The 27,500-nt window shown below is 47.2% G+C and overlaps 2 protein-coding genes across 2 annotated transcripts in view; one reads left to right on the top strand and one right to left on the bottom strand.

The window, feature by feature from the left end:
- Positions 1–27,500, bottom strand: part of LOC135513383 (dedicator of cytokinesis protein 1-like) — a 1,066,221-nt gene that overhangs the window by 823,482 nt on the left and 215,239 nt on the right.
- Positions 1–27,500, top strand: part of LOC135511833 (dedicator of cytokinesis protein 1-like) — a 513,132-nt gene that overhangs the window by 373,737 nt on the left and 111,895 nt on the right. The window contains exons 27-28 of the mRNA XM_064933315.1: positions 20,461–20,602; positions 21,158–21,239. Of these exons, the coding sequence (XP_064789387.1) occupies positions 20,461–20,602; positions 21,158–21,239 (224 nt within the window). The remainder of the gene's footprint in view (positions 1–20,460; positions 20,603–21,157; positions 21,240–27,500) is intronic.

The following is a 27,500-nucleotide window of genomic DNA, read 5'->3' as shown; positions in this document are numbered from 1 at the left end:
TGTGTCTGGAGGACAGAGAGTGATGTGTGTCTGGAGGACAGAGAGTGATGTGTGTCTGGGGGACAGAGAGAGTGATGTGTGTCTGGAGGACAGAGAGAGTGATGTGTGTCTGGAGGACAGAGAGTGATTTGTGTCTGGAGGACAGAGAGTGATGTGTGTCTGGAGGACAGAGAGAGTGATGTGTGTCTGGGGGACAGAGAGTGATGTGTGTCTGGAGGACAGAGAGTGATGTGTGTCTGGGGGACAGAGAGAGTGATGTGTGTCTGGGGGACAGAGAGAGTGATGTGTGTCTGGAGGACAGAGAGAGTGATGTGTGTCTGGAGGACAGAGAGAGTGATGTGTGTCGAGGACAGAGAGTGATGTGTGTCTGGAGGACAGAGAGAGTGATGTGTGTCTGGAGGACAGAGAGAGTGATGTGTGTCTGGAGGACAGAGAGAGTGATGTGTGTCTGGAGGACAGAGAGTGATGTGTGTCTGGGGGACAGAGAGTGATGTGTGTCTGGAGGACAGAGAGTGATGTGTGTCTGGAGGACAGAGAGTGATGTGTGTCTGGGGGACAGAGAGAGTGATGTGTGTCTGGAGGACAGAGAGTGATGTGTGTCTGGAGGACAGAGAGAGTGATGTGTGTCTGGAGGACAGAGAGAGTGATGTGTGTCTGGAGGACAGAGACTGGAGGACAGAGAGTGACGTGTGTCTGGGGGACAGAGAGAGTGATGTGTGTCTGGAGGACAGAGAGAGTGATGTGTGTCTGGAGGACAGAGAGAGTGATGTGTGTCTGGGGGACAGAGAGAGTGATGTGTCTGTCTGGGGGACAGAGAGAGTGATGTGTGTCTGGAGGACAGAGAGAGATGATGTGTGTCTGGAGGACAGAGAGAGTGATGTGTGTCTGGGGGACAGAGAGAGTGATGTGTGTCTGGAGGACAGAGAGAGTGATGTGTGTCTGGAGGACAGAGAGAGTGATGTGTGTCTGTCTGGGGGACAGAGAGAGTGATGTGTGTCTGGAGGACAGAGAGAGTGATGTGTGTCTGGAGGACAGAGAGAGTGATGTGTGTCTGGGGGACAGAGAGAGTGATGTGTGTCTGGAGGACAGAGAGAGTGATGTGTGTCTGGAGGACAGAGAGAGTGATGTGTGTCTGGAGGACAGAGAGAGTGATGTGTGTCTGGAGGACAGAGAGTGATGTGTGTCTGGGGGACAGAGAGAGTGATGTGTGTCTGGAGGACAGAGAGAGTGATGTGTGTCTGGAGGACAGAGAGAGTGATGTGTGTCTGGAGGACAGAGAGAGTGATGTGTGTCTGGAGGACAGAGAGAGTGATGTGTGTCTGGGGGACAGAGAGAGTGATGTGTGTCTGTCTGGGGGACAGAGAGAGTGATGTGTGTCTGGAGGACAGAGAGAGTGATGTGTGTCTGGAGGACAGAGAGAGTGATGTGTGTCTGGGGGACAGAGAGAGTGATGTGTGTCTGGAGGACAGAGAGAGTGATGTGTGTCTGGAGGACAGAGAGAGTGATGTGTGTCTGTCTGGGGGACAGAGAGAGTGATGTGTGTCTGGAGGACAGAGAGTGATGTGTGTCTGGAGGACAGAGAGAGATGTGTGTCAGGACAGAGAGTGATGTGTGTCTGGAGGACAGAGAGAGTGATGTGTGTCTGGAGGACAGAGAGAGTGATGTGTGTCTGGAGGACAGAGAGAGTGATGTGTGTCTGGAGGACAGAGAGTGATGTGTGTCTGGGGGACAGAGAGTGATGTGTGTCTGGAGGACAGAGAGTGATGTGTGTCTGGGACAGAGAGTGATGTGTGTCTGGAGGACAGAGAGTGATGTGTGTCTGGGGGACAGAGAGAGTGATGTGTGTCTGGAGGACAGAGAGTGATGTGTGTCTGGAGGACAGAGAGAGTGATGTGTGTCTGGAGGACAGAGAGTGATGTGTGTCTGGAGGACAGAGAGAGAGATGTGTGTCTGGAGGACAGAGAGTGACGTGTGTCTGGGGGACAGAGAGAGTGATGTGTGTCTGGAGGACAGAGAGAGTGATGTGTGTCTGGAGGACAGAGAGAGTGATGTGTGTCTGGGGGACAGAGAGAGTGATGTGTGTCTGTCTGGGGGACAGAGAGAGTGATGTGTGTCTGGAGGACAGAGAGAGTGATGTGTGTCTGGAGGACAGAGAGAGTGATGTGTGTCTGGGGACAGAGAGAGTGATGTGTGTCTGGAGGACAGAGAGAGTGATGTGTGTCTGGGGGACAGAGAGAGTGATGTGTGTCTGTCTGGGGGACAGAGAGAGTGATGTGTGTCTGGAGGACAGAGAGAGTGATGTGTGTCTGGAGGACAGAGAGAGTGATGTGTGTCTGGGGGACAGAGAGAGTGATGTGTGTCTGGAGGACAGAGAGAGTGATGTGTCTGGAGGACAGAGAGAGTGATGTGTGTCTGGAGGACAGAGAGAGTGATGTGTGTCTGGAGGACAGAGAGTGATGTGTGTCTGGGGGACAGAGAGAGTGATGTGTGTCTGGAGGACAGAGAGAGTGATGTGTGTCTGGAGGACAGAGAGAGTGATGTGTGTCTGGAGGACAGAGAGAGTGATGTGTGTCTGGAGGACAGAGAGAGTTATGATGTGTCTGGAGGACAGAGAGTGATGTGTGTCTGGAGGACAGAGAGTGATGTGTGTCTGGAGGACAGAGAGTGATGTGTGTCTGGAGGACAGAGAGAGTGATGTGTGTCTGGAGGACAGAGAGAGTGATGTGTGTCTGGAGGACAGAGAGAGTGATGTGTGTCTGGAGGACAGAGAGAGTGATGTGTGTCTGGAGGACAGAGAGATGTGTGGGGCACAGAGAGAGTGTGTGTCTGGGGACAGAGAGAGTGATGTGTGTCTGGGGACAGAGAGAGTGATGTGTGTCTGGAGGACAGAGAGTGATGTGTGTCTGGAGGACAGAGAGAGTGATGTGTGTCTGGAGGACAGAGAGAGTGATGTGTGTCTGGAGGACAGAGAGAGTGATGTGTGTCTGGAGGACAGAGAGAGTGATGTGTGTCTGGAGGACAGAGAGTGATGTGTGTCTGGAGGACAGAGAGAGTGATGTGTGTCTGGAGGACAGAGAGAGTGATGTGTGTCTGGAGGACAGAGAGTGATGTGTGTCTGGAGGACAGAGAGAGTGATGTGTGTCTGGAGGACAGAGAGAGTGATGTGTGTCTGGAGGACAGAGAGAGTGATGTGTGTCTGGAGGACAGAGAGAGTGATGTGTGTCTGGAGGACAGAGAGAGTGATGTGTCTGGAGGACAGAGAGAGTGATGTGTGTCTGGGGGACAGACAGAGTGATGTGTGTCTGGAGGACAGAGAGAGTGATGTGTGTCTGGAGGACAGAGAGAGTGACGTGTGTCTGGAGGACAGAGAGAGAGATGTGTGTCTGGAGGACAGAGAGTGACGTGTGTCTGGGGGACAGAGAGAGTGACGTGTGTCTGGAGGACAGAGAGTGACGTGTGTCTGGGGCACAGAGAGAGAGATGTGTGTCTGGAGGACAGAGAGTGACGTGTGTCTGGGGGACAGAGAGAGTGATGTGTGTCTGGAGGACAGAGAGAGTGATGTGTGTCTGGAGGACAGAGAGAGTGATGTGTGTCTGGAGGACAGAGAGAGTGATGTGTGTCTGGGGGACAGACAGAGTGATGTGTGTCTGGAGGACAGAGAGAGTGATGTGTGTCTGGAGGACAGAGAGAGTTATGTGTGTCTGGAGGACAGAGAGTGATGTGTGTCTGGAGGACAGAGAGAGTGATGTGTGTCTGGAGGACAGAGAGAGTGATGTGTGTCTGGGGGACAGAGAGAGTGATGTGTGTCTGGAGGACAGAGAGTGATGTGTGTCTGGAGGACAGAGAGAGTGATGTGTGTCTGGAGGACAGAGAGAGTGATGTGTGTCTGGAGGACAGAGAGTGATGTGTGTCTGGGGGACAGAGAGAGTGATGTGTGTCTGGAGGACAGAGAGAGTGATGTGTGTCTGGAGGACAGAGAGAGTGATGTGTGTCTGGAGGACAGAGAGAGTGATGTGATGATGTGTCTGGGGGACAGAGAGAGTGATGTGTGTCTGGAGGACAGAGAGAGTGATGTGTGTCTGGGGGACAGAGAGAGTGATGTGTGTCTGGAGGACAGAGAGAGTGATGTGTGTCTGGAGGACAGAGAGTGATGTGTGTCTGGAGGACAGAGAGAGTGATGTGTGTCTGGAGGACAGAGAGAGTGATGTGTGTCTGGAGGACAGAGAGAGTGATGTGTGTCTGGAGGACAGAGAGAGTGACGTGTGTCTGGGGGACAGAGAGTGATGTGTGTCTGGAGGACAGAGAGAGTGATGTGTGTCTGGGGGACAGAGAGAGTGATGTGTGTCTGGAGGACAGAGAGAGTGATGTGTGTCTGGAGGACAGAGAGTGATGTGTGTCTGGAGGACAGAGAGAGTGATGTGTGTGTGGGGGACAGAGAGAGTGATGTGTGTCTGGAGGACAGAGAGAGTGATGTGTGTCTGGAGGACAGAGAGAGTGATGTGTGTCTGGGGGACAGAGAGAGTGATGTGTGTCTGTCTGGGGGACAGAGAGAGTGATGTGTGTCTGTCTGGGGGACAGAGAGAGTGATGTGTGTCTGGAGGACAGAGAGAGTGATGTGTGTCTGGGGGACAGAGAGAGTGATGTGTGTCTGGAGGACAGAGAGAGTGATGTGTGTCTGGAGGACAGAGAGAGTGATGTGTGTCTGTCTGGGGGACAGAGAGAGTGATGTGTGTCTGGAGGACAGAGAGAGTGATGTGTGTCTGGGGGACAGAGAGAGTGATGTGTGTCTGGGGGACAGAGAGTGTGATGTGTGTCTGGAGGACAGAGAGAGTGATGTGTGTCTGGGGGACAGAGAGAGTGATGTGTGTCTGGAGGACAGAGAGAGTGATGTGTGTCTGGAGGACAGAGAGAGTGATGTGTGTCTGGAGGACAGAGAGAGTGATGTGTGTCTGGAGGACAGAGAGAGTGATGTGTGTCTGGAGGACAGAGAGAGTGATGTGTGTCTGGAGGACAGAGAGAGTGATGTGTGTCTGGAGGACAGAGAGAGTGATGTGTGTCTGGGGGACAGAGAGTGATGTGTGTCTGGAGGACAGAGAGAGTGATGTGTGTCTGGAGGACAGAGAGAGTGATGTGTGTCTGGAGGACAGAGAGAGTGATGTGTGTCTGGAGGACAGAGAGAGTGATGTGTGTCTGGAGGACAGAGAGAGTGATGTGTGTCTGGAGGACAGAGAGAGTGATGTGTGTCTGGGGGACAGACAGAGTGATGTGTGTCTGGAGGACAGAGAGAGTGATGTGTGTCTGGAGGACAGAGAGAGTGACGTGTGTCTGGAGGACAGAGAGAGAGATGTGTGTCTGGAGGACAGAGAGTGACGTGTGTCTGGGGGACAGAGAGAGTGATGTGTGTCTGGAGGACAGAGAGTGACGTGTGTCTGGGGCACAGAGAGAGAGATGTGTGTCTGGAGGACAGAGAGTGACGTGTGTCTGGGGGACAGAGAGAGTGATGTGTGTCTGGAGGACAGAGAGAGTGATGTGTGTCTGGAGGACAGAGAGAGTGATGTGTGTCTGGAGGACAGAGAGAGTGATGTGTGTCTGGGGGACAGACAGAGTGATGTGTGTCTGGAGGACAGAGAGAGTGATGTGTGTCTGGAGGACAGAGAGAGTGATGTGTGTCTGGAGGACAGAGAGAGTGATGTGTGTCTGGAGGACAGAGAGAGTTATGTGTGTCTGGAGGACAGAGAGAGTGATGTGTGTCTGGAGGACAGAGAGAGTGATGTGTGTCTGGAGGACAGAGAGAGTGACGTGTGTCTGGGGGACAGAGAGTGATGTGTGTCTGGAGGACAGAGAGAGTGATGTGTGTCTGGGGGACAGAGAGAGTGATGTGTGTCTGGAGGACAGAGAGAGTGATGTGTGTCTGGAGGACAGAGAGTGATGTGTGTCTGGAGGACAGAGAGAGTGATGTGTGTGTGGGGGACAGAGAGAGTGATGTGTGTCTGGAGGACAGAGAGAGTGATGTGTGTCTGGAGGACAGAGAGAGTGATGTGTGTCTGGGGGACAGAGAGAGTGATGTGTGTCTGTCTGGGGGACAGAGAGAGTGATGTGTGTCTGTCTGGGGGACAGAGAGAGTGATGTGTGTCTGGAGGACAGAGAGAGTGATGTGTGTCTGGGGGACAGAGAGAGTGATGTGTGTCTGGAGGACAGAGAGAGTGATGTGTGTCTGGAGGACAGAGAGAGTGATGTGTGTCTGTCTGGGGGACAGAGAGAGTGATGTGTGTCTGGAGGACAGAGAGAGTGATGTGTGTCTGGGGGACAGAGAGAGTGATGTGTGTCTGGGGGACAGAGAGTGTGATGTGTGTCTGGAGGACAGAGAGAGTGATGTGTGTCTGGGGGACAGAGAGAGTGATGTGTGTCTGGAGGACAGAGAGAGTGATGTGTGTCTGGAGGACAGAGAGAGTGATGTGTGTCTGGAGGACAGAGAGAGTGATGTGTGTCTGGAGGACAGAGAGAGTGATGTGTGTCTGGAGGACAGAGAGAGTGATGTGTGTCTGGAGGACAGAGAGAGTGATGTGTGTCTGGAGGACAGAGAGAGTGATGTGTGTCTGGAGGACAGAGAGAGTGATGTGTGTCTGGGGGACAGAGAGAGTGATGTGTGTCTGGAGGACAGAGAGAGTGATGTGTGTCTGGAGGACAGAGAGAGTTATGTGTGTCTGGAGGACAGAGAGAGTGATGTGTGTCTGGGGGACAGAGAGAGTGATGTGTGTCTGGGGGACAGAGAGAGTGATGTGTGCAGCACCTGTCTACTGTAGACCACCTCATAGACTTCTCTACAGCCGGTCTACAGTAGACTACCTCATAGACTTCTCTACAGCCGGTCTACAGTAGACTACCTCATAGACTTCTCTACAGCCGGTCTACAGTAGACTACCTCATAGACTTCTCTACAGCCGGTCTACTGTAGACTACCTCATAGACTTCTCTACAGCCGGTCTACAGTAGACCACCTCATAGACTTCTCTACAGCCGGTCTACTGTAGACTACCTTCTTGGAGCTAAAGATGCTTTACTTCCTGTTCGAGAAAGGGGGAGGGGGAAGTCGTAAGAAATAAATTACTTCTCATATCTAATTCAGTGAGATGAAAACCTCAGCTTATTAGTATCAGCCCAGAAGTTATCATTACTGATCAGATACTGGAACAAAGGATGTGTCCCAAATGGAAGCCTATTCACTATACAGTGCCCTTATTTTTGACCAGAACCCAATGGGCTTATTCAAAAGTAGTGCACTATATAGGGAAACAGGCTGTGATTTGGGACACGGGAATATGCTGTGCCTATTTTAAAGGGACAATGTTCTTTCCCCCCCCCCGAATAAAATGGCAATTCACCACGGAGCATTAATCATGTAAGGTTTGGAGAGAGTGTTTTCTCCTTAATAGGTGCACAACAACATTAACTAAACTAGATTATTATTGCCAGCTAAAGTGGGTTAGTGTTTTGTGCCCTGGCCTCTACTGATCTCCAGTAAATCACTGATGTTCTGCACCAGATAGCCGTTACCTCTCTGACTGTCCTATTGGACTAGGGATGATAGTCTTTATCCCTCTCACTGTCCTATTGGACCAGGGATGATAGTCTTTATCCATCTCACTGTCCTATTGGACTAGGGATGATAGTCGTTATCCCTCTCGCTGTCCTATTGGACAAGGGATGATAGTCTTTATCCATCTCACTGTCCTATTGGATTAGGGATGATAGCCGTTTCCCTCTCACTGTCCTATTGGATTAGGGATGATAGCCGTTTCCCTCTCACTGTCCTATTGGATTAGGGATGATAGTCTTTTTCCTTTCTCACGGTCCTATTGGATTAGGGATGATAGCCGTTTCCCTCTCACTGTCCTATTGGATTAGGGATGATAGCCGTTGCCCGTCTCACTGTCCTATTGGATTATGGATGATAGCCGTTATCCCTCTCACTGTCGTCCTATTGGATTAGGGATGATAGCCTTTATCCTCTCTCACTGTCCTATTGGACTAGGGATTATAGTCTTTATCCTCTCTGACTGTCCTATTGGACTAGGGATGATAGCCGTTACCCCTCTCACTGTCCTATTGGATTAGGGATGATAGTCTTTATCCCTCTCACTGTCCTATTGGACTAAGGATGATAGTCTTTATCTTCTCTCATGGTCCTATTGGATTAGGGATGATAGCCGTTATCCCTCTCACTGTTGTCCTATTGGATTAGGGATGATAGTCTTTTTCCCTCTCACTGTCCTATTGGACTAAGGATGATAGTCTTTATCTTCTCTCATGGTCCTATTGGATTAGGGATGATAGCCGTTATCCCTCTCACTGTTGTCCTATTGGACTAGGGATGATAGTCTTTTTCCCTCTCACTGTCCTATTGGACCAGGGATGATAGTCTTTATCCATCTCACTGTCCTATTGGACTAGGGATGATAGTCTTTATCCCTCTCGCTGTCCTATTGGACAAGGGATGATAGTCTTTATCCATCTCACTGTCCTATTGGATTAGGGATGATAGCCGTTTCCCTCTCACTGTCCTATTGGATTAGGGATGATAGCCGTTATCCCTCTCACTGTTGTCCTATTGGACTAGGGATGATAGTCTTTTTCCCTCTCACTGTCCTATTGGACCAGGGATGATAGTCTTTATCCATCTCACTGTCCTATTGGACTAGGGATGATAGTCTTTATCCCTCTCGCTGTCCTATTGGACAAGGGATGATAGTCTTTATCCATCTCACTGTCCTATTGGATTAGGGATGATAGCCGTTTCCCTCTCACTGTCCTATTGGATTAGGGATGATAGCCGTTTCCCTCTCACTGTCCTATTGGATTAGGGATGATAGTCTTTTTCCTTTCTCACGGTCCTATTGGATTAGGGATGATAGCCGTTTCCCTCTCACTGTCCTATTGGATTAGGGATGATAGCCGTTGCCCGTCTCACTGTCCTATTGGATTATGGATGATAGCCGTTATCCCTCTCACTGTCGTCCTATTGGATTAGGGATGATAGCCTTTATCCTCTCTCACTGTCCTATTGGACTAGGGATTATAGTCTTTATCCTCTCTGACTGTCCTATTGGACTAGGGATGATAGCCGTTACCCCTCTCACTGTCCTATTGGATTAGGGATGATAGTCTTTATCCCTCTCACTGTTCTATTGGACTAAGGATGATAGTCTTTATCTTCTCTCATGGTCCTATTGGATTAGGGATGATAGCCGTTATCCCTCTCACTGTTGTCCTATTGGATTAGGGATGATCGCCTTTATCCCTCTCACTGTCCTATTGGACTAGGGATGATAGTCTTTTTCCCTCTCGCTGTCCTATTGGACTAGGGATGATAGCGTTTACCCATCTCACTGTCCTATTGGACTAGGGATGATGGTCTTTATCCCTCTCGCTGTCCTATTGGACTAGGGATGATAGTCTTTATCCATCTCACTGTCCTATTGGATTAGGGATGATAGTCTTTATCCCTCTCACTGTCCTATTGGACATGGGATGATAGTCTTTATCCATCTCACTGTCCTATTGGATTAGGGATGATAGTCTTTATCCCTCGCACTGTCCTATTGGACAAGGGATGATAGTCTTTATCCCTCTCACTGTCCTATTGGATTAGGGATGATAGTCTTTATCCCTCTCGCTGTCCTATTGGACAAGGGATGATAGTCTTTATCCATCTCACTGTCCTATTGGATTAGGGATGATAGTCTTTATCCATCTCACTGTCCTATTGGATTAGGGATGATAGTCTTTATCCCTCTCACTGTCCTATTGGACAAGGGATGATAGTCTTTATCCATCTCGTTGTCCTATTGGACAAGGGATGATAGTCTTTATCCATCTCGTTGTCCTATTGGACAAGGGATGATAGTCTTTATCCCTCTCGATGTCCTATTGGACAAGGGATGATAGTCTTTATCCCTCTCACTGTCCTATTGGACTAGGGATGATAGTCTCTGTCCCTGGTTAGAGGCAGGTAGCCTAGTGGTTACGCCGTCATTGTAGATAAGAATTTGTTCTTATTAACTGACTTTCCTAGTTAAATAAAGGTTAAATAAAAAATATGTATAAATAGTGGACCAGAGCCTTCAAAAGTAGTGCACTACTTTTAACCAGAACCTTCAAAAGTAGTGCACTACTTATAACCAGAACATTCAAAAGTAGTGCACTACTTATAACCAGAACCTTCAAAAGTAGTGCACTACTTATAACCAGAACCTTCAAATGTAGTGCACTACTTATAACCAGAGCCTTCAAAAGTAGTGCACTACTTATGACCAGAGCCTTCAAAAGTAGTGCCCTACTTATGACCAGAGCCTTCAAAAGTAGTGCCCTACTTATGACCAGAGCCTTCAAAAGTAGTGCACTACTTATAACCAGAGCCTTCAAAAGTAGTGCACTGCATAGGGGAAAGGGTGAAATGTGGAATGCGCTTGAGTGTGAAGAAGAGTGGACTTCATTCAGAATCCGTATTATATTAAATTATAAAATAATGAAAACACTTAATGTCATTTCAATCCTGGGCCTCTCTGCACGAGTCGTTAGGGAAGTATTCATCGGAGGATAATTGAGATACATCGTGTTTGCAGTGGTTTTTAGTGTCTTCTTCATGTTGCTGTTTGTGTGTCGGTATCTCCCTGCCTCTGGGGGGGGGTCAATTATATTAAAGATATCATTGCATCCAATGAAGGCACTTTGCTTCTCTCCTTCCGTAAGAACACGTTGTAAACATTGCTGCTTAATTCAGCTGATTATGATGTATTTGTATCTAATGTGGAAGGCATTACGATATTCTCTTATTAAAACACTGAACACAGTCTGACTGAATGGATCAACAGACAGGAATTCTGGGAAGGCTGTCTGACTGAATGGATCAACAGACAGGACTTCTGGGAAGGCAGTCTGACTGAATGGATCAACAGACAGGACTTCTGGGAAGGCAGTCTGACTGAATGGATCAACAGACAGGACTTCTGGGAAGGCAGTCTGACAATGTATCTAGTGATCGGTAGAGCAGGGATGGCAGTCTGACTGAATGGATCTAGCGATCGGAAGAGCAGGGAAGGCAGTCTGACTGAATGGATCAGGAGAAAGGACTTCTGGGAAGGCAGTCTGGCTGAATGTATCTAGCGATCGGTAGAGCAGGGAAGGCAGTCTGACTGAATGTATCTAGCGATCGGTAGAGCAGGGAAGGCAGTCTGACTGAATGTATCTAGCGATCGGTAGAGCAGGGAAGGCAGTCTGACTGAATGGATCAGGAAAAAGGACTTCTAGGAAGGCAGTCTGACTGAATGTATCTAGCAATCGGTAAAGCAGGGAAGGCAGTCTGACTGAATGTATCTAGCGATCGGTAGAGCAGGGAAGGCAGACTGAATGTATCTAGCGATCGGTAGAGCAGGGAAGGCAGACTGACTGAATGTATCTAGCGATCGGTAGAGCAGGGAAGGCAGTCTGAATGTATCTAGCGATCGGTAGAGCAGGGAAGGCAGTCTGAATGTATCTAGCGATCGGTAGAGCAGGGAAGGCAGTCTGAATGTATCTAGCGATCGGTAGAGCAGGGAAGGCAGTCTGACTGAATGTATCTAGCGATCGGTAGAGCAGGGAAGGCAGTCTGACTGAATGTATCTAGCGATCGGTAGAGCAGGGAAGGCAGTCTGACTGAATGTATCTAGCGATCGGTAGAGCAGGGAAGGCAGTCTGAATGTATCTAGCGATCGGTAGAGCAGGGAAGGCAGTCTGAATGTATCTAGCGATCGGTAGAGCAGGGAAGGCAGTCTGACTGAATGTATCTAGTGATCGGTAGAGCAGGGAAGGCAGTCTGAATGTATCTAGCGATCGGTAGAGCAGGGAAGGCAGTCTGAATGTATCTAGCGATCGGTAGAGCAGGGAAGGCAGTCTGAATGTATCTAGCGATCGGTAGAGCAGGGAAGGCAGTCTGAATGTATCTAGCGATCGGTAGAGCAGGGAAGGCAGTCTGAATGTATCTAGTGATCGGTAGAGCAGGGAAGGCAGTCTGAATGTATCTAGCGATCGGTAGAGCAGGGAAGGCAGTCTGAATGTATCTAGCGATCGGTAGAGCAGGGAAGGCAGTCTGACTGAATGTATCTAGCGATCGGTAGAGCAGGGAAGGCAGTCTGTCTGAATGTATCTAGCGATCAGTAGAGCAGGGAAGGCAGTCTGAATGTATCTAGCGATCGGTAGAGCAGGGAAGGCAGTCTGACTGAATGTATCTAGCGATCGGTAGAGCAGGGAAGGCAGACTGAATGTATCTAGCGATCGGTAGAGCAGGGAAGGCAGTCTGACTGAATGTATCTAGCGATCGGTAGAGCAGGGAAGGCAGACTGAATGTATCTAGCGATCGGTAGAGCAGGGAAGGCAGACTGACTGAATGTATCTAGCGATCGGTAGAGCAGGGAAGGCAGTCTGAATGTATCTAGCGATCGGTAGAGCAGGGAAGGCAGTCTGAATGTATCTAGCGATCGGTAGAGCAGGGAAGGCAGTCTGAATGTATCTAGCGATCGGTAGAGCAGGGAAGGCAGACTGAATGTATCTAGCGATCGGTAGAGCAGGGAAGGCAGTCTGAATGTATCTAGCGATCGGTAGAGCAGGGAAGGCAGTCTGACTGAATGTATCTAGTGATCGGTAGAGCAGGGAAGGCAGTCTGAATGTATCTAGCGATCGGTAGAGCAGGGAAGGCAGTCTGAACGTATCTAGCGATCGGTAGAGCAGGGAAGGCAGTCTGAATGTATCTAGCGATTGGTAGAGCAGGGAAGGCAGTCTGAATGTATCTAGTGATCGGTAGAGCAGGGAAGGCAGTCTGAATGTATCTAGCGATCGGTAGAGCAGGGAAGGCAGTCTGAATGTATCTAGCGATCGGTAGAGCAGGGAAGGCAGTCTGAATGTATCTAGCGATTGGTAGAGCAGGGAAGGCAGTCTGACTGAATGTATCTAGTGATCGGTAGAGCAGGGAAGGCAGTCTGAATGTATCTAGCGATCGGTAGAGCAGGGAAGGCAGTCTGAATGTATCTAGCGATCGGTAGAGCAGGGAAGGCAGTCTGAATGTATCTAGCGATTGGTAGAGCAGGGAAGGCAGTCTGAATGTATCTAGTGATCGGTAGAGCAGGGAAGGCAGTCTGAATGTATCTAGCGATCGGTAGAGCAGGGAAGGCAGTCTGAATGTATCTAGCGATCGGTAGAGCAGGGAAGGCAGTCTGAATGTATCTAGCGATCGGTAGAGCAGGGAAGGCAGTCTGACTGAATGTATCTAGCGATCGGTAGAGCAGGGAAGGCAGTCTGAATGTATCTAGCGATCGGTAGAGCAGGGAAGGCAGTCTGACTGAATGTATCTAGCGATCGGTAGAGCAGGGAAGGCAGTCTGACTGAATGTATCTAGCGATCGGTAGAGCAGGGAAGGCAGTCTGACTGAATGTATCTAGCGATCGGTAGAGCAGGGAAGGCAGTCTGACTGAATGTATCTAGCGATCGGTAGAGCAGGGAAGGCAGTCTGACTGAATGTATCTAGCGATCGGTAGAGCAGGGAAGGCAGTCTGAATGTATCTAGCGATCGGTAGAGCAGGGAAGGCAGTCTGAATGTATCTAGCGATCGGTAGAGCAGGGAAGGCAGTCTGACTGAATGTATCTAGTGATCGGTAGAGCAGGGAAGGCAGTCTGAATGTATCTAGCGATCAGTAGAGCAGGGAAGGCAGTCTGAATGTATCTAGCGATCGGTAGAGCAGGGAAGGCAGTCTGACTGAATGTATCTAGCGATCGGTAGAGCAGGGAAGGCAGACTGAATGTATCTAGCGATCGGTAGAGCAGGGAAGGCAGTCTGACTGAATGTATCTAGCGATCGGTAGAGCAGGGAAGGCAGTCTGAATGTATCTAGCGATCGGTAGAGCAGGGAAGGCAGTCTGACTGAATGTATCTAGCGATCGGTAGAGCAGGGAAGGCAGTCTGAATGTATCTAGCGATCGGTAGAGCAGGGAAGGCAGTCTGAATGTATCTAGCGATCGGTAGAGCAGGGAAGGCAGTCTGAATGTATCTAGCGATCGGTAGAGCAGGGAAGGCAGACTGAATGTATCTAGCGATCGGTAGAGCAGGGAAGGCAGTCTGAATGTATCTAGCGATCGGTAGAGCAGGGAAGGCAGTCTGACTGAATGTATCTAGCGATCGGTAGAGCAGGGAAGGCAGTCTGAATGTATCTAGCGATCGGTAGAGCAGGGAAGGCAGTCTGAATGTATCTAGCGATCGGTAGAGCAGGGAAGGCAGTCTGACTGAATGTATCTAGCGATCGGTAGAGCAGGGAAGGCAGTCTGAATGTATCTAGCGATCGGTAGAGCAGGGAAGGCAGTCTGAATGTATCTAGCGATCGGTAGAGCAGGGAAGGCAGTCTGACTGAATGTATCTAGTGATCGGTAGAGCAGGGAAGGCAGTCTGAATGTATCTAGCAATCGGTAGAGCAGGGAAGGCAGTCTGAATGTATCTAGCGATCGGTAGAGCAGGGAAGGCAGTCTGAATGTATCTAGCGATCGGTAGAGCAGGGAAGGCAGTCTGAATGTATCTAGCGATCGGTAGAGCAGGGAAGGCAGTCTGAATGTATCTAGCGATCGGTAGAGCAGGGAAGGCAGACTGAATGTATCTAGCGATCGGTAGAGCAGGGAAGGCAGTCTGAATGTATCTAGCGATCGGTAGAGCAGGGAAGGCAGTCTGACTGAATGTATCTAGTGATCGGTAGAGCAGGGAAGGCAGTCTGAATGTATCTAGCAATCGGTAGAGCAGGGAAGGCAGTCTGAATGTATCTAGCGATCGGTAGAGCAGGGAAGGCAGTCTGAATGTATCTAGCGATCGGTAGAGCAGGGAATGCAGACTGAATGTATCTAGCGATCGGTAGAGCAGGGAAAGCAGTCTGACTGAATGTATCTAGCGATCGGTAGAGCAGGGAAGGCAGTCTGAATGTATCTAGCGATCGGTAGAGCAGGGAAGGCAGACTGAATGTATCTAGCGATCGGTAGAGCAGGGAAGGCAGTCTGAATGTATCTAGCGATCGGTAGAGCAGGGAAGGCAGTCTGACTGAATGTATCTAGCGATCGGTAGAGCAGGGAAGGCAGTCTGAATGTATCTAGCGATCGGTAGAGCAGGGAAGGCAGTCTGAATGTATCTAGCGATCGGTAGAGCAGGGAAGGCAGTCTGACTGAATGTATCTAGCGATCGGTAGAGCAGGGAAGGCAGTCTGAATGTATCTAGCGATCGGTAGAGCAGGGAAGGCAGTCTGAATGTATCTAGCGATCGGTAGAGCAGGGAAGGCAGTCTGACTGAATGTATCTAGTGATCGGTAGAGCAGGGAAGGCAGTCTGAATGTATCTAGCAATCGGTAGAGCAGGGAAGGCAGTCTGAATGTATCTAGCGATCGGTAGAGCAGGGAAGGCAGTCTGAATGTATCTAGCGATCGGTAGAGCAGGGAAGGCAGTCTGAATGTATCTAGCGATCGGTAGAGCAGGGAAGGCAGTCTGAATGTATCTAGCGATCGGTAGAGCAGGGAAGGCAGACTGAATGTATCTAGCGATCGGTAGAGCAGGGAAGGCAGTCTGACTGAATGTATCTAGTGATCGGTAGAGCAGGGAAGGCAGTCTGAATGTATCTAGCAATCGGTAGAGCAGGGAAGGCAGTCTGAATGTATCTAGCGATCGGTAGAGCAGGGAAGGCAGTCTGAATGTATCTAGCGATCGGTAGAGCAGGGAAGGCAGTCTGAATGTATCTAGCGATCGGTAGAGCAGGGAAGGCAGTCTGAATGTATCTAGCGATCGGTAGAGCAGGGAAGGCAGTCTGAATGTATCTAGCGATCGGTAGAGCAGGGAAGGCAGTCTGACTGAATGTATCTAGAGATCGGTAGAGCAGGGAAGGCAGTCTGACTGAATGTATCTAGCGATCGGTAGAGCAGGGAAGGCAGTCTGACTGAATGTATCTAGCGATCGGTAAAGCAGGGAAGGCAGTCTGACTGAATGTATCTAGCGATCGGTAGAGCAGGGAAGGCAGTCTGACTGAATGTATCTAGCGATCGGTAGAGCAGGGAAGGCAGTCTGAATGTATCTAGCGATCGGTAGAGCAGGGAAGGCAGTCTGAATGTATCTAGTGATCGGTAGAGCAGGGAAGGCAGTCTGAATGTATCTAGCGATCGGTAGAGCAGGGAAGGCAGTCTGAATGTATCTAGCGATCGGTAGAGCAGGGAAGGCAGTCTGAATGTATCTAGCGATCGGTAGAGCAGGGAAGGCAGACTGAATGTATCTAGCGATCGGTAGAGCAGGGAAGGCAGACTGAATGTATCTAGCGATCGGTAGAGCAGGGAAGGCAGTCTGACTGAATGTATCTTGCGATCAGTAGAGCAGGGAAGGCAGACTGAATGTATCTAGCGATCGGTAGAGCAGGGAAGGCAGACTGAATGTATCTAGCGATCGGTAGAGCAGGGAAGGCAGTCTGAATGTATCTAGCAATCGGTAGAGCAGGGAAGGCAGACTGAATGTATCTAGCGATCTGTAGAGCAGGGAAGGCAGACTGAATGTATCTAGCGATCGGTAGAGCAGGGAAGGCAGTCTGACTGAATGTATCTAGCGATCAGTAGAGCAGGGAAGGCAGACTGAATGTATCTAGCGATCGGTAGAGCAGGGAAGGCAGACTGAATGTATCTAGCGATCGGTAGAGCAGGGAAGGCAGTCTGAATGTATCTAGCGATCGGTAGAGCAGGGAAGGCAGACTGAATGTATCTAGCGATCGGTAGAGCAGGGAAAGCAGTCTGACTGAATGTATCTAGCGATCAGTAGAGCAGGGAAGGCAGACTGAATGTATCTAGCGATCGGTAGAGCAGGGAAGGCAGACTGAATGTATCTAGCGATCGGTAGAGCAGGGAAGGCAGTCTGAATGTATCTAGCGATCGGTAGAGCAGGGAAGGCAGACTGAATGTATCTAGCGATCGGTAGAGCAGGGAAGGCAGTCTGACTGAATGTATCTAGCGATCAGTAGAGCAGGGAAGGCAGACTGAATGTATCTAGCGATCGGTAGAGCAGGGAAGGCAGACTGAATGTATCTAGCGATCGGTAGAGCAGGGAAGGCAGTCTGACTGAATGTATCTAGCGATCAGTAGAGCAGGGAAGGCAGACTGAATGTATCTAGCGATCGGTAGAGCAGGGAAGGCAGACTGAATGTATCTAGCGATCGGTAGAGCAGGGAAGGCAGTCAATGTATCTAGCGATCGGTAGAGCAGGGAAGGCAGTCTGAATGTATCTAGCGATCGGTAGAGCAGGGAAGGCAGTCTGAATGTATCTAGCGATCGGTAGAGCAGGGAAGGCAGTCTGAATGTATCTAGCGATCGGTAGAGCAGGGAAGGCAGTCTGAATGTATCTAGCGATCGGTAGAGCAGGGAAGGCAGTCTGAATGTATCTAGCGATCGGTAGAGCAGGGAAGGCAGTCTGAATGTATCTAGCGATCGGTAGAGCAGGGAAGGCAGTCTGAATGTATCTAGCGATCGGTAGAGCAGGGAAGGCAGACTGAATGTATCTAGCGATCGGTAGAGCAGGGAAGGCAGTCTGAATGTATCTAGCGATCGGTAGAGCAGGGAAGGCTGACTGACTGAATGTATCTAGCGATCGGTAGAGCAGGGAAGGCAGACTGAATGTATCTAGCGATCGGTAGAGCAGGGATATTAAATGAAGTACTTCGTTCCTCCGTCTTTCTCTGACCCGCGTTCCATCTGTTCCTGTGAAGCTGCGGTGTTTCTGTTTGTCTCAGCGGCTCAACGGACGTGTTCAGGCTTTCCAAAAGTTGTCTGAAAAGATTTATCAAACTGTGTTCCAGCATTTTAATGTATAAGCTGTCACGTTCTATCATACCGAGTTCTCTCAGACGTACAGTGGGCTCCGTCCCAAACAGCGCCGTATTCCCTATAGAGGGCACTAATTTTTGAACAGGTTCCATAGAGCTCTAGTCAAAAGTAGTGCACTACATAGGGAATAGGGTGCCATTTGGGACACTGCAAAAGCTTCCTGACTAGGATAAACAAACAAAGTTTCCTCATCTCATACATTTTCAGGTACGTTTTGTCCTCTCCCTTTCAAACGGTGTGTTAGTTTCTACACACTCCTGTGACCTAAGATGACGGCCTTGTCAGCTTAAGCACCGATTTAAGCACCTTTACGTTCTTGGATCATTGACTTTCATGGGTCAATGCTAAGATCATGGTTGACTGATATGGTTGACTGAAATGGTTGACTGATATGGTTGACTGAAATGGTTGACTGAAATGGTTGACTGAAATGGTTGACTGATATGGTTGACTGATATGGCTGACTGAAATGGCTGACTGATATGGTTGACTGATATGGTTGACTGATATGGTTGACTGAAATGGTTGACTGATATGGTTGACTGATATGGTTAACTGATATGGTTAACTGATATGGTTGACTGATATGGCTGACTGAAATGGCTGACTGAAATGGCTGACTGAAATGGTTGACTGAAATGGTTGACTGATATTTCTCCTGTATGTTTTATCGTGTTGAACAAGTTTGTTCGCGAGTCTCCATCGCTAACAAACAGACTTTGTATTAGTTTTCCCACAATGCATTTGGAGATATTTGGATTCCATTTATGGCCCCATAAACCCCTCTGCCGACATGTTTAAATAATCTATGCATTTCATTCTAGATGCTGTTTGATTTTCTATTCTTCTTTTTATTGACTTCGTCATGACACTAGTTTCTTGGCCGACTGTGTTTTTCCATTTACAAAAAACAGTAATGAATTATTGACGAGCCGAAGTATGAGAACCGTTTTCTGTTGTTGCTTCTTCGCCTCCTCTGTGATAGACTGTGATTTCCTTTCTCTGTCAGAATGGTGCATTCTGGGAGCTGAGTAATGAGCACCCTGACATTGAGAGGAACACACACACACCCCGATAGAATGGGCAGCAGGTAGCCTAGCGATTAGAGCGTTGGGCCAGTGTCCTTTGAGCAAGGCACTTAACCCTAATTGTGTCCAGGGGCTGACCCTGTAGGTAGTCCGTCATGGTCAATAAGAATTTGTTCTTAACTGACTTGCCTAGTTAAATAATGAATGTTTAAACAGCAGTGTGTGTGTGTGATAGAAGCTCTATCTGAGGTCCCACATGAAATAGACCAGCGATATCCTGGTTTTACCACAGTGTTTCTGATTCTATAGTATAGAATATTCAAAAATAAAACATTGATTGGCTGTTTGCTGATGTCAAGCCATAGATTAGGACCTAAACACTCTGCTGTTTTCCCAACAGCAGAGTTTCCACCAAACTGATTTTTTTTTTTAAATTACTGCTTGGTAACATACACAATAGGTCCTAATCTATGGATTTCACATGACTGGGAATACAGATATGTATTTTGTTGCTCACAGATACCTTAAACAAAACGGGCCTCAGGATCTCGTCACGGTATCTCTCTGCAATTCAAATTGCCATTGATAAAACGCAATTGTGTCCGTTGTCCGTAGCTTATGCCTGTTCATACCATAATCCCAAACGCCATTCTGTTCACAACGTTGACATCAGCAAACCGCTCGCCCACACAACACCATACACGTGGCCTGTGGTTCTAAACCCAGTTGAACTAATTGCCTAATTCTCTAAAATGACATTGGAGGCGGCTTATGGTAGAGAAATGAACATTCCATTCTCTGGAAACAGCTCTGGTGGACATTCCTGCAGTCAGCATGCAAATCGCACTCTTCCTCAAAACATGAGACATCTGTGGCATTGTGTTGTGTGACAAGACTGCACATTTTAGAGTGGTCTTTTATTGTCCCCGGCACAAGGTGCACCTGTGTAATGCTGTTTAATCAAATTCTTGATATGCCACACCTGTCAGGTGGATGGATTATCTTGGCAAAGGAAAATCTCACTAAAAGTAATGTAAGCAAAATTGTGCACAACATTTGAGAGAAATAAGGTTTTTGTGCGTTTGAAACATTTCTGGGTTTTATTTCAGCTCATGAAACATGGGACCAACACTTTACATGTTGTGTTTATATTTTTAGTTCAGTGTAGTTTGCCCGTCTTCAATGTTCCCTCTTATTTTTATTTTATTTTTTACGTTCACTACATCCCAGTAAAGTCATGCTGTTTATACACCAGATCCAACACCCATTCAACCCCATATCACACTGTGTCTGCAGTGTTATGCCGCCCTGTTGGGCCAGTTCAGTGTGTGTGTGTGTGTGATCTGTGTTCGTCACTAGTCCAGTGTAGTGAAGCATGGCAGGGTGACATTGAGCTGCCTCGGTGGTGAACCCTCACCCCCCCCGAAGCCCAGCGTGGCTACGACTCTGCCACAAAGCATCTTCTGGTAGTCAGACAGAAGTGGTCTATAAACCCCCCACAACGTTCTCTCTGTTTTTCCCTCTCAGAACAAGATGTTCATCTATAGGGGGAAGGAGTACGAGAGGAGAGAGGACTTTGAGGCCAGACTGCTCACCCAGTTCCCCAACGCGGACAAGATGAAGACGACCACGCCGCCCGGCGACGACATCAAGACCTCTTCCTCACAGTGTATCCTTACCACAGGGATAACAGTCAAGACAGCCAGCAGAGGACTGGCCACCCACCGGAGCCTGGTTCCTCTCTAGGTTTCTTCCTATGTTCCGGGCCTTTCTAGGGAGTTTTTCCTCGTCACTGTTCTTCTGCCTCTGCATTGCTTGTTCTCTGTGGTTTTAGGCTGGGTTTCTGTACAGCACTGGTGATGGAAAATGGGCTTGATAAAATAAAATGTTGATCGATTGAGTCAGACAGACATCAGGAACTATCCCTGACAGTGTATACTTATCACAGTGATGTCAGTCAGTCAATCAATCAATCAATCAATCAATGATATTTATAAAGTCCTTTTCCCATACATCAACAGTCTTCACAAAGTGCTTCACCGCCACCATCTACACACGTTAACCCTGCAGACATTCAGCAGCCTGGGAGGGTCTAATCATGGCTTTAGTTTGTATGGTAGAGCGTCTCCTACTTTACAGCTGTGTTCTGTTTTAGTTGAACTCATTGTGACCAGTTCATTTATATTCAACACTTCAATATTTCCGTTAACGGCTGTGATGACAGACATCCAGTGTTTCACCGTCAAGCCTGTTCTAGAACTCCCTTCAAAGTTCCAGAACAAACCCGTCTCTGAGCAGATTGTCAGGTATGTATCTGTCTGTCTGTCTGTCCTGTCTGTCTATCTGTCTCTGTCCTCTCTCCTCGTCAAGCCTGTTCTATAACTCCCTTCAAAGTTCCAGAACAAACCCGTCTCTGAGCAGATCGTCAGGTATGTATCTGTCTGTCTGTCTGTCCTGTCTGTCCTGTCTGTCTATCTGTCTATCTGTCTGTCTGTCTGTGTCTGGTCTGACTTCTGTCATATGGAGTGTTTACATCATGTATGGGTGGGTTACGTCAGGACTAAAGTCCATCTGAGTGACATATTAATGCATATTACTACTGGATGAAAATGTCTATTTAGTTTCATCCTTTGCATTCTCTGAGTAATACTGTATCACCTGTTACATTAGTCCTGAACTAAATGAGATGGAGACAGGTACTGTATCACCTGTTATATTAGTCCTGAACTAAATGAGATGGAGACAGGTACTGTATCACCTGTTATATTAGTCCTGAACTAAATGAGATGGAGACAGACAGGTACTGTATCACCTGTTATATTAGTCCTGAACTAAATGAGATGGAGACAGACAGGTACTGTATCACCTGTTATATTAGTCCTGAACTAAATGAGATGGAGACAGACAGGTACTGTATCACCTGTTATATTAGTCCTGAACTAAATGAGATGGAGACAGACAGGTACTGTATCACCTGTTACATTAGTCCTGAACTAAATGAGATGGAGACAGACAGGTACTGTATCACCTGTTATATTAGTCCTGAACTAAATGAGATGGAGACAGACAGGTACTGTATCACCTGTTACATTAGTCCTGAACTAAATGAGATGGAGACAGGTACTGTATCACCTGTTATATTAGTCCTGAACTAAATGAGATGGAGACAGACAGGTACTGTATCACCTGTTACATTAGTCCTGAACTAAATGAGATGGAGACAGACAGGTACTGTATCACCTGTTATATTAGTCCTGAACTAAATGAGATGGAGACAGACAGGTACTGTATCACCTGTTATATTAGTCCTGAACTAAATGAGATGGAGACAGACAGGTACTGTATCACCTGTTACATTAGTCCTGAACTAAATGAGATGGAGACAGACAGGTACTGTATCACCTGTTATATTAGTCCTGAACTAAATGAGATGGAGACAGACAGGTACTGTATCACCTGTTACATTAGTCCTGAACTAAATGAGATGGAGACAGGTACTGTATCACCTGTTATATTAGTCCTGAACTAAATGAGATGGAGACAGACAGGTACTGTATCACCTGTTATATTAGTCCTGAACTAAATGAGATGGAGACAGACAGGTACTGTATCACCTGTTACATTAGTCCTGAACTAAATGAGATGGAGACAGGTACTGTATCACCTGTTATATTAGTCCTGAACTAAATGAGATGGAGACAGACAGGTACTGTATCACCTGTTACATTAGTCCTGAACTAAATGAGATGGAGACAGGTACTGTATCACCTGTTATATTAGTCCTGAACTAAATGAGATGGAGACAGACAGGTACTGTATCACCTGTTACATTAGTCCTGAACTAAATGAGATGGAGACAGACAGGTACTGTATCACCTGTTATATTAGTCCTGAACTAAATGAGATGGAGACAGACAGGTACTGTATCACCTGTTATATTAGTCCTGAACTAAATGAGATGGAGACAGACAGGTACTGTATCACCTGTTATATTAGTCCTGAACTAAATGAGATGGAGACAGACAGGTACTGTATCACCTGTTACATTAGTCCTGAACTAAATGAGATGGAGACAGACAGGTACTGTATCACCTGTTATATTAGTCCTGAACTAAATGAGATGGAGATAGACAGGTACTGTATCACCTGTTACATTAGTCCTGAACTAAATGAGATGGAGACAGACAGGTACTGTATCACCTGTTATATTAGTCCTGAACTAAATGAGATGGAGACAGACATGTACTGTATCACCTGTTATATTAGTCCTGAACTAAATGAGATGGAGACAGACAGGTACTGTATCACCTGTTATATTAGTCCTGAACTAAATGAGATGGAGACAGACAGGTACTGTATCACCTGTTATATTAGTCCTGAACTAAATGAGATGGAGACAGACAGGTACTGTATCACCTGTTATATTAGTCCTGAACTAAATGAGATGGAGACAGACAGGTACTGTATCACCTGTTATATTAGTCCTGAACTAAATGAGATGGAGCCAGGTACTGTATCACCTGTTACATTAGTCCTGAACTAAATGAGATGGAGACAGACAGGTACTGTATCACCTGTTATATTAGTCCTGAACTAAATGAGATGGAGACAGGTACTGTATCACCTGTTATATTAGTCCTGAACTAAATGAGATGGAGACAGGTACTGTATCACCTGTTATATTAGTCCTGAACTAAATGAGATGGAGACAGACAGGTACTGTATCACCTGTTACATTAGTCCTGAACTAAATGAGATGGAGACAGGTACTGTATCACCTGTTACATTAGTCCTGAACTAAATGAGATGGAGACAGACAGGTACTGTATCACCTGTTATATTAGTCCTGAACTAAATGAGATGGAGACAGACAGGTACTGTATCACCTGTTACATTAGTCCTGAACTAAATGAGATGGAGACAGACAGGTACTGTATCACCTGTTTCATTAGTCCTGAACTAAATGAGATGGAGACAGGTACTGTATCACCTGTTACATTAGTCCTGAACTAAATGAGATGGAGACAGACAGGTACTGTATCACCTGTTATATTAGTCCTGAACTAAATGAGATGGAGACAGACAGGTACTGTATCACCTGTTATATTAGTCCTGAACTAAATGAGATGGAGACAGACAGGTACTGTATCACCTGTTATATTAGTCCTGAACTAAATGAGATGGAGACAGACAGGTACTGTATCACCTGTTATATTAGTCCTGAACTAAATGAGATGGAGACAGGTACTGTATCACCTGTTACATTAGTCCTGAACTAAATGAGATGGAGACAGACAGGTACTGTATCTCCTGTTACATTAGTCCTGAACTAAATGAGATGGAGACAGACAGGTACTGTATCACCTGTTATATTAGTCCTGAACTAAATGAGATGGAGACAGACAGGTACTGTATCACCTGTTATATTAGTCCTGAACTAAATGAGATGGAGACAGGTACTGTATCTCCTGTTACATTAGTCCTGAACTAAATGAGATGGAGACAGACAGGTACTGTATCACCTGTTATATTAGTCCTGAACTAAATGAGATGGAGACAGGTACTGTATCTCCTGTTACATTAGTCCTGAACTAAATGAGATGGAGACAGACAGGTACTGTATCACCTGTTACATTAGTCCTGAACTAAATGAGATGGAGACAGACAGGTACTGTATCACCTGTTATATTAGTCCTGAACTAAATGAGATGGAGACAGACAGGTACTGTATCACCTGTTACATTAGTCCTGAACTAAATGAGATGGAGACAGACAGGTACTGTATCACCTGTTATATTAGTCCTGAACTAAATGAGATGGAGACAGACAGGTACTGTATCACCTGTTACATTAGTCCTGAACTAAATGAGATGGAGACAGACAGGTACTGTATCACCTGTTATATTAGTCCTGAACTAAATGAGATGGAGACAGACAGGTACTGTATCACCTGTTATATTAGTCCTGAACTAAATGAGATGGAGACAGACAGGTACTGTATCACCTGTTATATTAGTCCTGAACTAAATGAGATGGAGACAGGTACTGTATCTCCTGTTACATTAGTCCTGAACTAAATGAGATGGAGACAGACAGGTACTGTATCACCTGTTATATTAGTCCTGAACTAAATGAGATGGAGACAGGTACTGTATCACCTGTTACATTAGTCCTGAACTAAATGAGATGGAGACAGACAGGTACTGTATCACCTGTTATATTAGTCCTGAACTAAATGAGATGGAGACAGACAGGTACTGTATCACCTGTTATATTAGTCCTGAACTAAATGAGATGGAGACAGACAGGTACTGTATCACCTGTTATATTAGTCCTGAACTAAATGAGATGGAGACAGGTACTGTATCACCTGTTATATTAGTCCTGAACTAAATGAGATGGAGACAGGTACTGTATCACCTGTTACATTAGTCCTGAACTAAATGAGATGGAGACAGACAGGTACTGTATCACCTGTTATATTAGTCCTGAACTAAATGAGATGGAGACAGGTACTGTATCACCTGTTACATTAGTCCTGAACTAAATGAGATGGAGACAGACAGGCACTGTATCACCTGTTATATTAGTCCTGAACTAAATGAGATGGAGACAGGTACTGTATCACCTGTTACATTAGTCCTGAACTAAATGAGATGGAGACAGACAGGTACTGTATCACCTGTTATATTAGTCCTGAACTAAATGAGATGGAGACAGACAGGTACTGTATCACCTGTTATATTAGTCCTGAACTAAATGAGATGGAGACAGACAGGTACTGTATCACCTGTTATATTAGTCCTGAACTAAATGAGATGGATGACAGACAGGTACTGTATCACCTGTTATATTAGTCCTGAACTAAATGAGATGGAGACAGGTACTGTATCACCTGTTACATTAGTCCTGAACTAAATGAGATGGAGACAGACAGGTACTGTATCACCTGTTATATTAGTCCTGAACTAAATGAGATGGAGACAGGTACTGTATCACCTGTTACATTAGTCCTGAACTAAATGAGATGGAGACAGACAGGTACTGTATCACCTGTTATATTAGTCCTGAACTAAATGAGATGGAGACAGACAGGTACTGTATCACCTGTTATATTAGTCCTGAACTAAATGAGATGGAGACAGACAGGTACTGTATCACCTGTTATATTAGTCCTGAACTAAATGAGATGAAGACAGGTACTGTATCACCTGTTATATTAGTCTTGAACTAAATGAGATGGAGACAGGTACTGTATCACCTGTTATATTAGTCCTGAACTAAATGAAAACACTCTAGCAGTAGGATAGAAGAGGTCACTAGTCCAGAACACTTTAGCAGTAGGACAGACCCAGAGGACACTGGTCCATAACACTGTAGCAGTAGGACAGACCCAGAGGACACTGGTCCAGAACACTGAGCAGTAGGACAGACCCAGAGGACACTGGTCCATAACACTGTAGCAGTAGGACAGACCCAGAGGACACTGGTCCATAACACTGAGCAGTAGGACAGACCCAGATGACACTGGTCCATAACACTGTAGCAGTAGGACAGACCCATAGGACACTGGTCCATAACACAGTAGCAGTAGGACAGACCCAGAGGACACTGGTCCAGAACACTGAGCAGTAGGACACTGGTCCAGAACACTGAGCAGTAGGACAGACCCAGAGGACACTGGTCCATAACACTGTAGCAGTAGGACAGACCCAGAGGACACTGGTCCATAACACTGTAGCAGTAGGACAGACCCAGAGGACACTGGTCCAGAACACAGTAGCAGTAGGACAGACCCAGAGGACACTGGTCCAGAACACTGAGCAGTAGGACAGACCCAGAGGACACTGGTCCATAACACTGTAGCAGTAGGACAGACCCAGAGGACACTGGTCCAGAACACTGAGCAGTAGGACAGACCCAGAGGACACTGGTCCATAACACTGTAGCAGTAGGACTGACCCAGAGGACACTGGTCCATAACACAGTAGCAGTAGGACAGACCCAGAGGACACTGGTACAGAACACTGAGCAGTAGGACAGACCCAGAGGACACTGGTACAGAACACTGAGCAGTAGGACAGACCCAGAGGACACTGGTACAGAACACTGAGCAGTAGGACAGACCCAGAGGACACTGGTACAGAACACTAAGCAGTAGGACGGACCCAGAGGACACTGGTACAGAACACTGAGCAGTAGGACAGACCCAGAGGACACTGGTCCAGAACACAGTAGCAGTAGGACAGACCCAGAGGACACTGGTCCAGAACACTGAGCAGTAGGACAGACCCAGAGGACACTGGTCCAGAACACTGAGCAGTAGGACAGACCCAGAGGACACTGGTCCATAACACTGTAGCAGTAGGACAGACCCAGAGGACACTGGTCCAGAACACTGAGCAGTAGGACAGACCCAGGGGACACTGGTACAGAACACTGAGCAGTAGGACAGACCCAGAGGACACTGGTACAGAACACTGAGCAGTAGGACAGACCCAGAGGACACTGGTACAGAACACTAAGCAGTAGGACGGACCCAGAGGACACTGGTACAGAACACTGAG

This window comes from Oncorhynchus masou, chromosome 24 (assembly GCF_036934945.1).
Source record: "Oncorhynchus masou masou isolate Uvic2021 chromosome 24, UVic_Omas_1.1, whole genome shotgun sequence".
NCBI classification, from domain to species: Eukaryota; Metazoa; Chordata; class Actinopteri; order Salmoniformes; family Salmonidae; genus Oncorhynchus; species Oncorhynchus masou.
Note: the sequence above shows the minus strand (reverse complement) of the source record. Positions and strands in the feature narration are given on the sequence as shown.